The sequence below is a fragment of the Sparus aurata genome, chromosome 12 (genome assembly GCF_900880675.1).
Source record: "Sparus aurata chromosome 12, fSpaAur1.1, whole genome shotgun sequence".
Lineage (NCBI taxonomy): Eukaryota > Metazoa > Chordata > Actinopteri > Spariformes > Sparidae > Sparus > Sparus aurata.
In genome coordinates, this window is record NC_044198.1 from 2,694,111 (window position 1) to 2,705,347 (window position 11,237).

The 11,237-nt window shown below is 40.8% G+C and overlaps 1 protein-coding gene across 3 annotated transcripts; it reads right to left on the reverse strand.

The window, feature by feature from the left end:
- Positions 1 to 2,900: 2,900 nt before the first annotated feature.
- On the reverse strand, positions 2,901 to 11,218 carry LOC115592526 (E3 ubiquitin-protein ligase MARCH3-like). 3 transcript variants are annotated; one of them, XM_030435381.1, is made up of 5 exons: positions 10,985 to 11,218; positions 10,080 to 10,229; positions 5,365 to 5,569; positions 5,055 to 5,264; positions 2,901 to 4,041 (listed from the first exon to the last, which is right to left on the reverse strand). In XM_030435381.1, exons 3-5 carry the CDS (start codon positions 5,548 to 5,550, stop codon positions 3,883 to 3,885), a joined length of 555 nt encoding a protein of 184 aa, XP_030291241.1. In that variant the 5' UTR covers positions 5,551 to 5,569; positions 10,080 to 10,229; positions 10,985 to 11,218; the 3' UTR covers positions 2,901 to 3,882. The 3 variants fall into 3 exon arrangements, with proteins under 3 accessions (XP_030291241.1, XP_030291240.1, XP_030291242.1); XM_030435380.1 differs by having other exon boundaries at positions 9,959 to 10,229; positions 10,985 to 11,217; XM_030435382.1 differs by lacking the exon at positions 10,080 to 10,229.
- Between the last annotated feature and the right edge of the window lie 19 nt (positions 11,219 to 11,237).

Sequence of the window (11,237 nt, forward strand, 5' to 3'; positions counted from 1 at the left end):
GCAATCAAGAAGCAGCAACATAAATAATGATTTTGTATGAAAAATACTAAATAAGCCTCTACTAATTTTTATTGTGTTTTTTAAGCCAAATATAGAACAACTACTGGTCTTCTTCAGATTTGAAGATTAAATATCCCCTTTTATCCAGGACAGACAATTCCATAAAGAGTAGGACCTGTCTGCTTGTGGAGCAGGCAGAGAGCAGGATCCTCCTGTTCTGGTACCTACACCAGCAATGGTGGACTATGGAAAGCTACCAATTCCAGTGCTCTGTGATGGCCTTTACCACCAAACCAGCCAAGCGATGAAAATACTTTAAGTAAAGAAAGGCTTAGCTGCAAAATGTACCAGAAGTTAGTATTTTCAAAGCATTATAATGGATCTAATTTAACAACACAGGTTTAGCTAATCTGCCATAAAGAACATAATCAAGAGAGGTTACAGGTAGCACAGACCAAAGCAGCGCGTATGGCACTGGGCATTCCTTTACAGTGTCACATATGGAACATCAGCCACTCCAGTAGATTTTGACAATTTTGCACAATCCAGGGCCTCTGCACAACGAGATGACAAATACAAAAGCTTCAGTAAAAAGTTAAACTTAAAAAAAAAGTTAAAAAAAAAAATGTTAAAGGAGGTGTTAGTCTCTTCATAACAATGGTGTCTGTAGTCAGAGACATACATTTGGATACATTTCCACTAGTCAAATAATTTTGCATTTGTTTTGCATGACATACTTCCTACCTACCTATGCAGGTCACCCAGATAAACTTATTGAAAAAATCATGTCTCTGCCAATTAATTTTTTTATTTAAGATAAAAAAGCAAAAAGAAATACCAAAAGAAACCTGCACCCAATATACCTTTCCCAACCTTTGATAGGAGTAGTTTGACAGACAAACATATCTTCAAAACCCAGTTCAAATAGCCCTGTTTAATCCAGACTGCTATGGACATATAGAAAGACAATTGAGATGCATAATAAATAGATCAAAGTAAATGTATATTAACTCATATGCAGAGGTAAAACCTATGAACTGACCTGTCTGAGAGTAACAATAAAATACACATTAGAACGAGATAAAACAAAATACTTTTTCAAGCATTGAAGGTAAATGTGTTGTCATTTTTTTAAAATTACAAGTGTTTAAAAAACGAAAACGATGGTTGAGTCCTTTGAGGCATGGAAAATAGAGTGTTGATGAAGAATTACTGAGTCTCAGTCTGAGAATTGAAGCTGCTCTGTAGTCTGGTGGCACAGCATCGGATACTTCTGTAACTTTTGTCACTTGTCAGTAGGGTGAACAATCTGTGGCTAAGGTAGACGTCGTCTTGAGAGCACTTACTATTCATACTGTGTCCAATCACATTTGACCCCCAAAGTCCAGTTTGTTTGACTAGTGTGAGTGCTTAATACCTTGCTCAGGCATGCTACACTTCCTTGGCCCTGGCCTGGCTGGAAGAGGTGTGCTTCACATGGTATGGTATCTCTAATGCGCAAGCATAAACAAGAGTGTGCAACGTGGACATGAAGGATGATCATGTGTATTACGCAGCCTTACATAATGAAGACATACCAAAATATCACAAAATAATAAGCCACAAAAAAGACCTCAGTAAAGTCATGTTCTCTCTGTTGTTCTCAATTTTGCTGTGGCCATGCTACGGCACGATGATGTATCGACAAGAATGTAGCCATGGTCAGGCCTGGTTGCAGCCAGAACAATGTGAGTGCAGGGAAGCAGAGGTATAGCACAGTACGGAGCAACTTGTGAGTGCACCCTCGCCCTTTGGGCTCTGTGCAGACATCATTATATCCCAGAACAAGGAAATCATACTGTTAGTCACATCATATGATCTTACTTTATGAGACATCTGCAATCAACTTATGTGGTTCTCAACTGTATTTTTTTCCGTTTAGGTCAGAGATTTAGCTATAGTGTTGCTGGAAAAGCTTGACGAGTTAAACCACATATGAAAGTTTGGTCTTTCAACCAAAGTACCCTTCTTTTAACCACCGAGTAGGGTTGCCAACTCCCTGAAAAATAAATAGGGGACACAAAAATTTTACAAAATACTGACATTTATTGGACTTAAAAAACATTCTTATTTTTTCTACATACCATATCTGCCTCTGGCGTTGCCTGGTGGACAACAAACCAGTCAAGGGTCCACCTGGTTGTCCCTCACGTGTAGACCACTAGATGCATGCTGTTTCACGTCAAACAGTTCACCATGGGCTACAGAAAAAGTGCACAAGCAGACATTATCTACACTATTTCCAGCCACGTTTTCTTTTTCTCATTCGAGTCTGTAGTTTTGCAGCCTTTTCTTTTTTTATCGGGGGAGTAACGTTACTGCTCGTGGTGGAAGGCGTACCGTCTGCAGTGTCCTGTGAACCTGTGTCGTTGTGAGCCATGCTGGATTGTTTTGCCAGTTGCCTCAGTCTCTTGTCTTCCGGTATCTTCTTGCAAGAAACAGTACCTCAGCCAATGAGAAGAGCCGGATTCTGCATTGTTATTCTCGTGTGTGAGTGTGCTGTCAGCTCATTGGTCACAGAGCAGTAGAGGGCTGGCAGTAAGATTACCGTACATTTTCATTTAAAACGCCCTGTCATTCATTGACTCTGTTGACATTTTAAAGACCATTTTGATTCTCACGGAAATACGGGACAAAGTGCGTCCCTTTTAAGCTCAATACGGGACGCGTAACTTTGTTTCTAAATACGGGACGATTCAGTATTTCAAGGGACGGTTGGCAACCCTACCACCGAGGTACTGACATATCAGCTACTCCACTTGTTGGAATTGTTTCTTCATTTTTTTTTTTTTTGTAATAAGACAATAAGCAAGAATACATTTGAAAAAAAACCTTACATGATCAATAATCAGTCATCTCAATTGTATTGAACATTGACCTTTATTTTTCAACATTGACACAACATTGAGACAAACCAAACAACATGTTTCAAATAAAAAAATAGCCTTTGGTTTAAGTTTGTGCCTATAAATCTATAAATTCAAAAGTGTCAACTGTCAATGGGGAATTCTTGAAAAACTTTAATCAGATCGACTGTGGCTGGTTGTGTGCAAGACACTGCATCAGGAGAAGATGTTAAGGCTAAATTTGACTTCAGTTGTGGCACATGACCCTCACCAACAAAGAGTATCACAGGGACCAACTTCACATCCAACACATGTTGACTTTCTCTTATCCATGCTGACTGTGGCATGGATGAAGGGCCTACAGTTCAGCACTCTTTCTTAAAGGTATACTATGCAGGGTTAGTCAGTTAATGTTTGAAAACAAACCATTCAAAGTTCCCCCCTTTTCCCCAGCTCAGCTATGCTGAGCTATAGTTGAGCGAGCTAGAGAGTTGTTACTTTCTGATTGTTTCATGGTGGTTATGCCCTTAAGCACAAAGTAACACAGCTTCACCTCTGCGAACCCCTGCAGGAAGGTACCACAATGCAAGATTTTTGTATAAAGTCAGTTGAGGTACACACCTTTTCCTGTCAGCTTTCACACAGCCTGGCAGCTAATCAAACAGAGGAGAGACAACAGTGACAAGTAAATTCAGGCCGAGGGCACAGTCTAGCCTTAGCCTTCTGTCATTGGTCCATATACAAACTGTAGTCCATCCCCCATGAGGAGCTAAGATGGCTGCTTCATCAGCTGACAGTATCCTTGTATCCTGGTGAGGCAGACCTGTATTGTATTCACAATCTGTTTGAGAATAAAGTGCTTGGACCTGTGGCCATTCACACATGTGACATCAGCTCTAAAAGAACATCTCAGAGCAGTGCTATAAAGTGCAGTGAGACCAGAAGATGAGCAGAGTCCGTCCCCTGATGAGAGCCTGTCTCTGAATCGGCTCTGTGCTCAGACTATTGACTCTTTGGATGGCGTCTTCCCTCGCTGTCCCCTGTGTAAGGAGTGGAGCGCTGATGTTTCACTGTGGGATCTGGGCAGGAGGAGGACAACTCTCTGATTGGACTGTCGCCACTCATTGTACAGTCGACAGTGATATCTCAGAGACACCTGGTGAAGACAAAGTGAACATAAGAATTTAATCTCACAATTTTCTGTAGGTTCCAGTAATATTTGTTCTTATAGTGTACTGAAGTTGCATATCAAATGACATGGTTGTGCCTTGATTGGGATTTTTGATTTGAAAGAGTATTAAAATATATAAATTGTGATTACAACTAATCTATCTGTTCCTAACTGTTAACTTTTCTCAATCTAAAGTTTAACCTCAAAATAATAATTAAAGTAAGACAAAAGATTACAGCAACAATTTAAGTAGCCCACGTTTATCAGAGTTTCCCAAAACACATTCCTGAAAATTCACAATAAAAGCCTTGTTAAGAAATGAAGGGTTTCTGTCTACTGAAACCCTAGATGGCTTTAAATCTGAAATAGACAGAGGAAGGGTTGAGTTTGGATCAACAGCATAATGCAGTCATTTTACCAGGGCAAACAGGAGCAGCAATTCCAAAGGAGGGTTCGTGCTGCAGGCAACAAAAACAGTGTGCAATGCTAATGAGCAGCAGAAGAACCTGCCCCAACTTGTTCCTGATGAGAATTTTCTCCTGTGGACGACAGTGTTTCAGTGGCACTGTGTGCACAACTCTCAACTCTAGTTCAACATAACATGACACGATGCACCACCAGTCCCTCCAGATGTTCCCTCCGGTTGAGCTTGCACCAACTCACGCAAATTCAACCAATCACTGTGAATTCCTTGTGACCTCACCATTTGGCCCAATCACAGCAACTTTCCCTCAAATTTGACCAATCGCTGTAGTCCTGAAATTTTCATTTTTTTTAGAGCAAACACTATCTCACCATGCCTCTGTCTCCTTCCACTACTTTGTGGTTGTACATACTGTCTCCGACAACTTGTATTGAGGAAATCACCGTGACATCAGTGAACTTTCCCCCTGAGAACAGCCTCCCTCCCCACCAGTGAGAGTCAGACAGCATCCTGTTTAATGATTGTGATCAGTTTCTACTGATCACAATCTCATCTCACAACTCATAATACTAACCAGGGTCCAGAAAAGGTAAATGATGAAGAGGGCAACAGTAAGTGAGATAAGCCCCACAGCCTCCAGCCGGCTGGCGAACTGAAGGTGATCTATGGCACCGCGAAGGCAGAGCCAGCCAGAGATGGTGGCCAGAGGGGTGATGAGCAGGAAACAGACCATGTCACCAAACAAGGTACGCTTCTCCTGACGAAGACTTGGGTTCTGCATCCACTACAACACCAAAAAGAATTTTAGCACAGTCAGGTTGTAGATCAAATGTGATGCTGAAATGATTCTGTGCCATACTGTAGCTTTCCTGACCATCCTGTACCTCAAGCAGCGACCTGGACTTCCTCTGCACAGTGAACTGGTAGTGGCAGAGCTCACAGAAGCTGGTTCCTGAGGCAGACAGCCAGTGCTCCAGACAGCTGCGGTGGATGGTGGCCAGGGTCCCTGAACATTCACAGGGGGACAGCAGTTCCTCCTGGGCTCCGCTGTCATGACAGATACGACACATGGGGTTCTCTGGCACGGCACTGAAGACAAAAAAGACGGAAGACACTTTGACTTCCACTCAATAGGTGATAAGTTTGTTTCAGAGAATGTGATACAAAAATGTAATTATGTTAATCAGCATAAACTGCAGGAACATAACGTACAAATTGCTGGAAGCACACACAATGCTACTCCTACCACATTTTTCATTGTATTCATCCCATTCAAACAATTTCAGGCAGGAGAGAATGTTCAAAAATCTTACATTTTGACACTTTTTCAAAACTTAAAACTCATTCACGCTTCCAGCTAGAAACTCCATTCAAGCTATATTGCTATTATTATAAGCTATTATTCATCTTTTCAAAATACTCAACTGTCTTTGAAGCTCGGCCATATCTTAGTTATAATGGAAGATGATTAGAAATCACTTCCCACTCTTTTTCAAACTCCCAGTCCTTCAAACTTCCGTTCACAAAGATTAGGACATTCTCATATGAATTACATTTTTTCACATTATTCATAAGTTTAGAGAGGGGGTTGTAGCTGATTCCGTGGTCTGTCCAGGGACCATGGTCTCTGGCACAGACCAGTGGTCACAACCACTAGGGGCGCTAAAGATACTGGTCCTGACCAGCTCCTCAGTGATCTGCCCTGTGGTTTCTGTGGTCTGTGAAGGGCTTTGGTGTTTTCTCTTCTTTCCGGTCGTTTTGGCAGCACTGTTAGCTGGATAAATGTCAGAGATCATAATCCTTTGTCTATAAAATACACTATATCAGAATTATTATGATTAATATTGTTATTATCATTGATTATGAAGATCTGTGTGGTCAGGACCAGCTGGTCTGTGGCAGGGACCAGTGGTCACTACCACTAGGGGCGCTAAAGATACTGGTCACGACCAGTGGCACAGTGGTCATGACCAGCTTCTCTGTGATCTATTCCGTTGTTTGGACCAGTCGAGTGATCTGTGGAGTGTTTGTTTGTTTGTATTAATTTTTAACACAACTTTTCCCTTTTCTCACTGTGTTAGCAGAATAGCCTAAATGTGAGAAGCCGTTTGTCTATCCAATGTTATTGTGACTATTAACAGAAATCATAATAACAATGATTAAATTGTTATTATTAGTCGTAGTTGTATGAGTAGTACTTTCATTGTAGCTGATTCCGTGGTCTGTCCAGGGACCATGGTCTCTGGCATGGACCGGTGGTCACTACCACTAGGGGTGCTAAAGATACTGGTCTGTCCTGTGGTCCTCGTCATCTGCCTGTTGTCTTACTGAGTGGTCTTTGGAGTAGTTATTGTACATTAAATACACCTTCTCCCTTTTCTCATTGTGTTGGCAACACTGTGCTGAATAAATGTAAACATAAATAAATAAATAAATACAAATAATCATCTTTTGTCTGTCAAATATTATTGATCTTTACTATTAATGGAAATCATTATAGAATAGAACAGAAATAGCTTTATTTTCCCTGAGGGGAAATTTGCCTTGGGCACAGTGCTACAATGTGTTGCTTCACAGAAACAAGCATACCTCAACAACAGACAGACATAAAAACAATTATAAAATCAACATTAAAACATCTCAAAACATGGAAGACACTATACATTTTAACACTGACAATGTGGCAGCTTAATTTTAGTTCTGTTGTTCAACAGCTTGATAGAAGTCAGGATGAACGATAACTTCAGTCTGTTTGATTTGCACTTTGGCACTCGGAGTCTTCTTTCTGATAGCAGAGAAACAATAATTAAATTATCATTATTAGTTGTAGTTGTATGAGTAGAACTATCGATTATGCAGGTCCATGTCTTCCTGACTGGTTTAAACTTTACCAATGTGTTGCATTTTAAAAGCTTGTCACATTACCCTTTGTATCAAATCTTGGTCTAGAAACTAATATCAAATAAATGTAGCTGATCACTCGATGATTGTTCCAAGGATTTTCTCTGCATAAAATCTGGAAAAAACCCTCTAATCTCACCAGGATGTCAATTGTAGCCTGCATAAAAGAAAACATTTTAGTAGGAAAAAAAATTACGTAAGCAAAGATTAAGACGGATTGTCGGAATGTGCCTGGGAATCCTAGCGAAAAGTGTAGTGACCAGAGGAGTACTGTTTGTAGACAGTGAGTGCTGATGGCGCAAAGACTCATGGGAGCAAATTCTCAAGTGTTGATGAGAAATCGTGGATTTAGAATGAACATAGGTATATGATCAATACGATCACATCTGGTTTCAAAATTGGAAATTGCTCCTGATTTGTCATGAACTGAATCACCAACCGTTTCCTTCATTTCATTGGTTTAAAGGTAGGGGTGGGTGATACTGCTAATTTTGGTATCAATCCAAATAATTACAGGGCCAGTATTGCCGATACTGATACCGATACTATTATGTTCTTTAAATAGAACAGGGAGTCCACTGATTACCTGATTGTCATTCCATTGATTTAAAACACCTGATTCTAATTTCACCTTTAAATTAACTGCCAATCCTAGAGCCTTACATACTTTTGCCACTCAGAGATATGTAATATTGGATCATTTTCCTCAATACATAAATGGCCAAATGTCACAATATTTTTGTCTCAATTGTTTAACTGTTTAATCTACTTTTAGTACTTTAATGAAAATCTGATGATGTTTTAGGATTATAGAACATTTTACAAGTTCACAAACTTTCAAACTTCACTGTATATCTTTGAAGTTCATATATTATGAAAGCTATGCTATGTGTTTGAGATTTCTTTTAATGTCTGCTCTTTATGAGAATGTTGTTTATGTACTAAATCTGTGTATCAATTCTCATTATGATTTATGGTGTCTAGTTCTCAAGGCATTCTGCTTAACAGCACAGAGGTGCTGTTAAGCAGAATGCCCTGTGTCCAAGATCTCAGCTAAAGGAGAGCTACACATATATTCCTGGTATTATTCAAAGACTTGACAGCATTTACAACCCAACTTGCCTTCTTTAGTTTTCTATATTACAGCACAAGTAGGGATGTCCTGATGAGGTTTTTTTTACCCCAATCCTGGTCCGATTCCTTTAATATTTAGTATCTACAGATACTGAGTCCTGATCTGATACTTAGCCTTAACTAATATTTTCCTGGATAATACAGCTGCATTAAGAAACAAAGTACCTGCATCCAAGCCGTTCCTTAATAGGATTTTTTTATTTTGTTGAAACAAAGTATACTTTCATACGTCTCTTTCTTATTCTGCATGTGCTGTTGCAACATTGGCCTCCACCTTCCTTGTGTTAGCAGGTGAGTGTGTGATGCTGCACTGTGACAGCAGACCCTCGTGTGCAGCCAGCTGAAGTGTGTGTGAGACGCAGCCCACGCTTGGTACTTCCATCACATCATTGCTATTTTCATATTCCTTACGTTGTCACGTAAAATGACGTGAACGTGTTGCTCGTCTATCTCACACGCGTTCAGCATCTCCTGGATTGCCTGTTTTACATGCTTTACTGTACTAGACCCACCAAACTAGTGCACATACCGGCATGTTGTAACTCGAAAGTGGAGTCAGTGAAATGTTATGCCGATATGGTAGGGCATACCAGAGATTCAAAAACTCCAGGTGATGAAGGTGACCCTGATCCTCCACCAGAGATGAGCTGGTCATCCAGAGAGATTAATTCAGTGAGCTTCTCTGTAATATTTTTGACCATGTCGCTGTCTCGAGGATATTTCTCTTTCCTTTTCAAAGTATCTGTGAGTGTTTGTTGCTTTGATGTCTTTGCCTGTGTTGCTCAAGTGAACTTGCTGTTTAACTTTGAGTGTTTTTGTTATTAAATGCCGCATCAAATGAGAAGAATTAAGTGCAGCTCTTTTGTTACCTCTCCACGCAGCAGTCGTATTGCAGATGTAACATGTCACTGTCGGACTGCTTTCACTTTCTAATTGAAGTTATTTCCACACTGCAGACATTTTAGCCAAAAGTGTGCAAGAGTAACGTTACTGGCACATCTGCATTCCGCCACAAATTGTGCTCTGATGTAAAAAATAAAAAAATCTAGCTTGGGTCCATGTTCAAAATTGCCGATCCTCGATCATTGAAAAAATGGTCAGATTGGGACATCCCTATGTCACAGGGGCTAATTTTGTCTATTAATACAAGCAGTCAGACAAATCTAAAATCTCTTTTAATCAAGGAAGCTCTTTATAAACAAGACTACAGTAGTCTATAATATCAAGACTTCATCTTTTCAAGACCAGTATCTGTGTAATCCACCTCAGAATCAGCAGTCAACATTTTTTCAGTGAACTTTCTGTTGAACTATTTCATCCAGGACTATTTCACTGAAATAAACACACTCTGCGACAAAAGTATTGTCATCATCCCTGTTACTTGCGTCAAGTGGACTATTGTGAAAAATTAGACACAGTGCTTTAAATACATCCTTGACCTACTGCTGTTTGGCGTACACGTCCAACCCTGGAGAAATCAGCTGGCCATCCAGCTTGGTCGACACCTGACTGTAACACTGATGCTTCTCACTGGCTGACACACTGCACTCCTCCATGGTTTTACCTGGGACAGGTGGCTCATCAGAGAACTGTTATATGTGTTCTGAGTCCAGCTCAGGTTGGGCTGATCGACACCTGTTTGGTAAAACTTCTGGCAACAACGTACTGCGATTGGTCATCATGACACCAGACAGTGGACACAGACATTTCCCATCTGCAAAATTAAGACAGAGGTGATTCAGATAAAGCAAGGATGAGGTCTGTGACAAACCAGATGCTAAATACTCCACTACATTCACCAGAGGAGGCACAGCCACTGTTTGAGCCAGCCTTTCCTGTCGTAACGGGAGCAGGTCTGTTGTGTTGCAAGGTATGAGGCTCTCCAACAACTGGGGAGTGTAACGTTATACTGACTAGTCAACAGCCAGTAACGCTCAAAATCAAGTTTGAGGGTTTTAACTTTATGTACAGCAATGTCAGCTATGTCTTCCCTGCTGAAAAAAACAGCAGAGACCAGCACCAAAACACAACCTATGCTGGTCTTGCTAGTTGTGTTTTAGTGCTGGTCTATGTTGTTTTTTTCAGCAGGGTTAACATTGCACACTGACTAACTTAATGTTACGGTTTCTGCTACGGACAGGAGGTTTCAGATATGTACTAGATTTGACAAACTGACGCTTAGGGTAAACAATATCTCAATGCTGGTCGGTTTGTTAGTACGGATTTTTGATGAGAGGCAAACCAGCATGGTAAACCAAGTACGTGCCTATAACGTCAGCGTAATCCAACAAGCAGTAATGTCAGCCAACACCTGAACAGCGTGTTGGTGCTCAGCACGGATGATGGGGCATGCTGAACGGGCCCATTTCCAAACAGGGGAACATTGTTTTGATGACAACATATGGGGAAAGTTTACCTAGCTAACGAGCCAAAGCTTTTTTCTACTTCTTTCAAATGTCAAAGACTTACTTTTAGTCGATGTCCTAAATTCACGGTGGCACCAGCTTGAAAGACAAATTAGGATTTAAAGTAGTAATTTCTCCACGACCCATGTATGTTGTCAACTGCGCTGTCAAGTCAGGCGGGCCGCCCTGAACTTCCGCTTTGAGCTCGGAGGCGTAGTTTGGTTCATCTGCCTGCTGCTGACACATTTCCGGCCTGGTCCTACTTTACGGGCAGACTCCTCCCCCTCCTCCCCTCTCTTCTTCTCTTCTCCTTCTCT

Bases quoted from the DNA above. Each gene is read 5' to 3' on its own strand.
- LOC115592526 (XM_030435380.1), bottom strand. From the start codon at position 10,071: ATGGAGGAGTGCAGTGTGTCAGCCAGTGAGAAGCATCAGTGTTACAGT. The intron at 5,570-9,958 runs GTAGGTCAAGGA...TTTTGTCTTCAG, and splicing joins GACGTGTACGCCAAACAGCA to TGCCGTGCCAGAGAACCCCA. The intron at 4,042-5,054 runs GTTAGTATTATG...TGTCTTCACCAG, and splicing joins TTTACCTTTTCTGGACCCTG to GTGTCTCTGAGATATCACTG.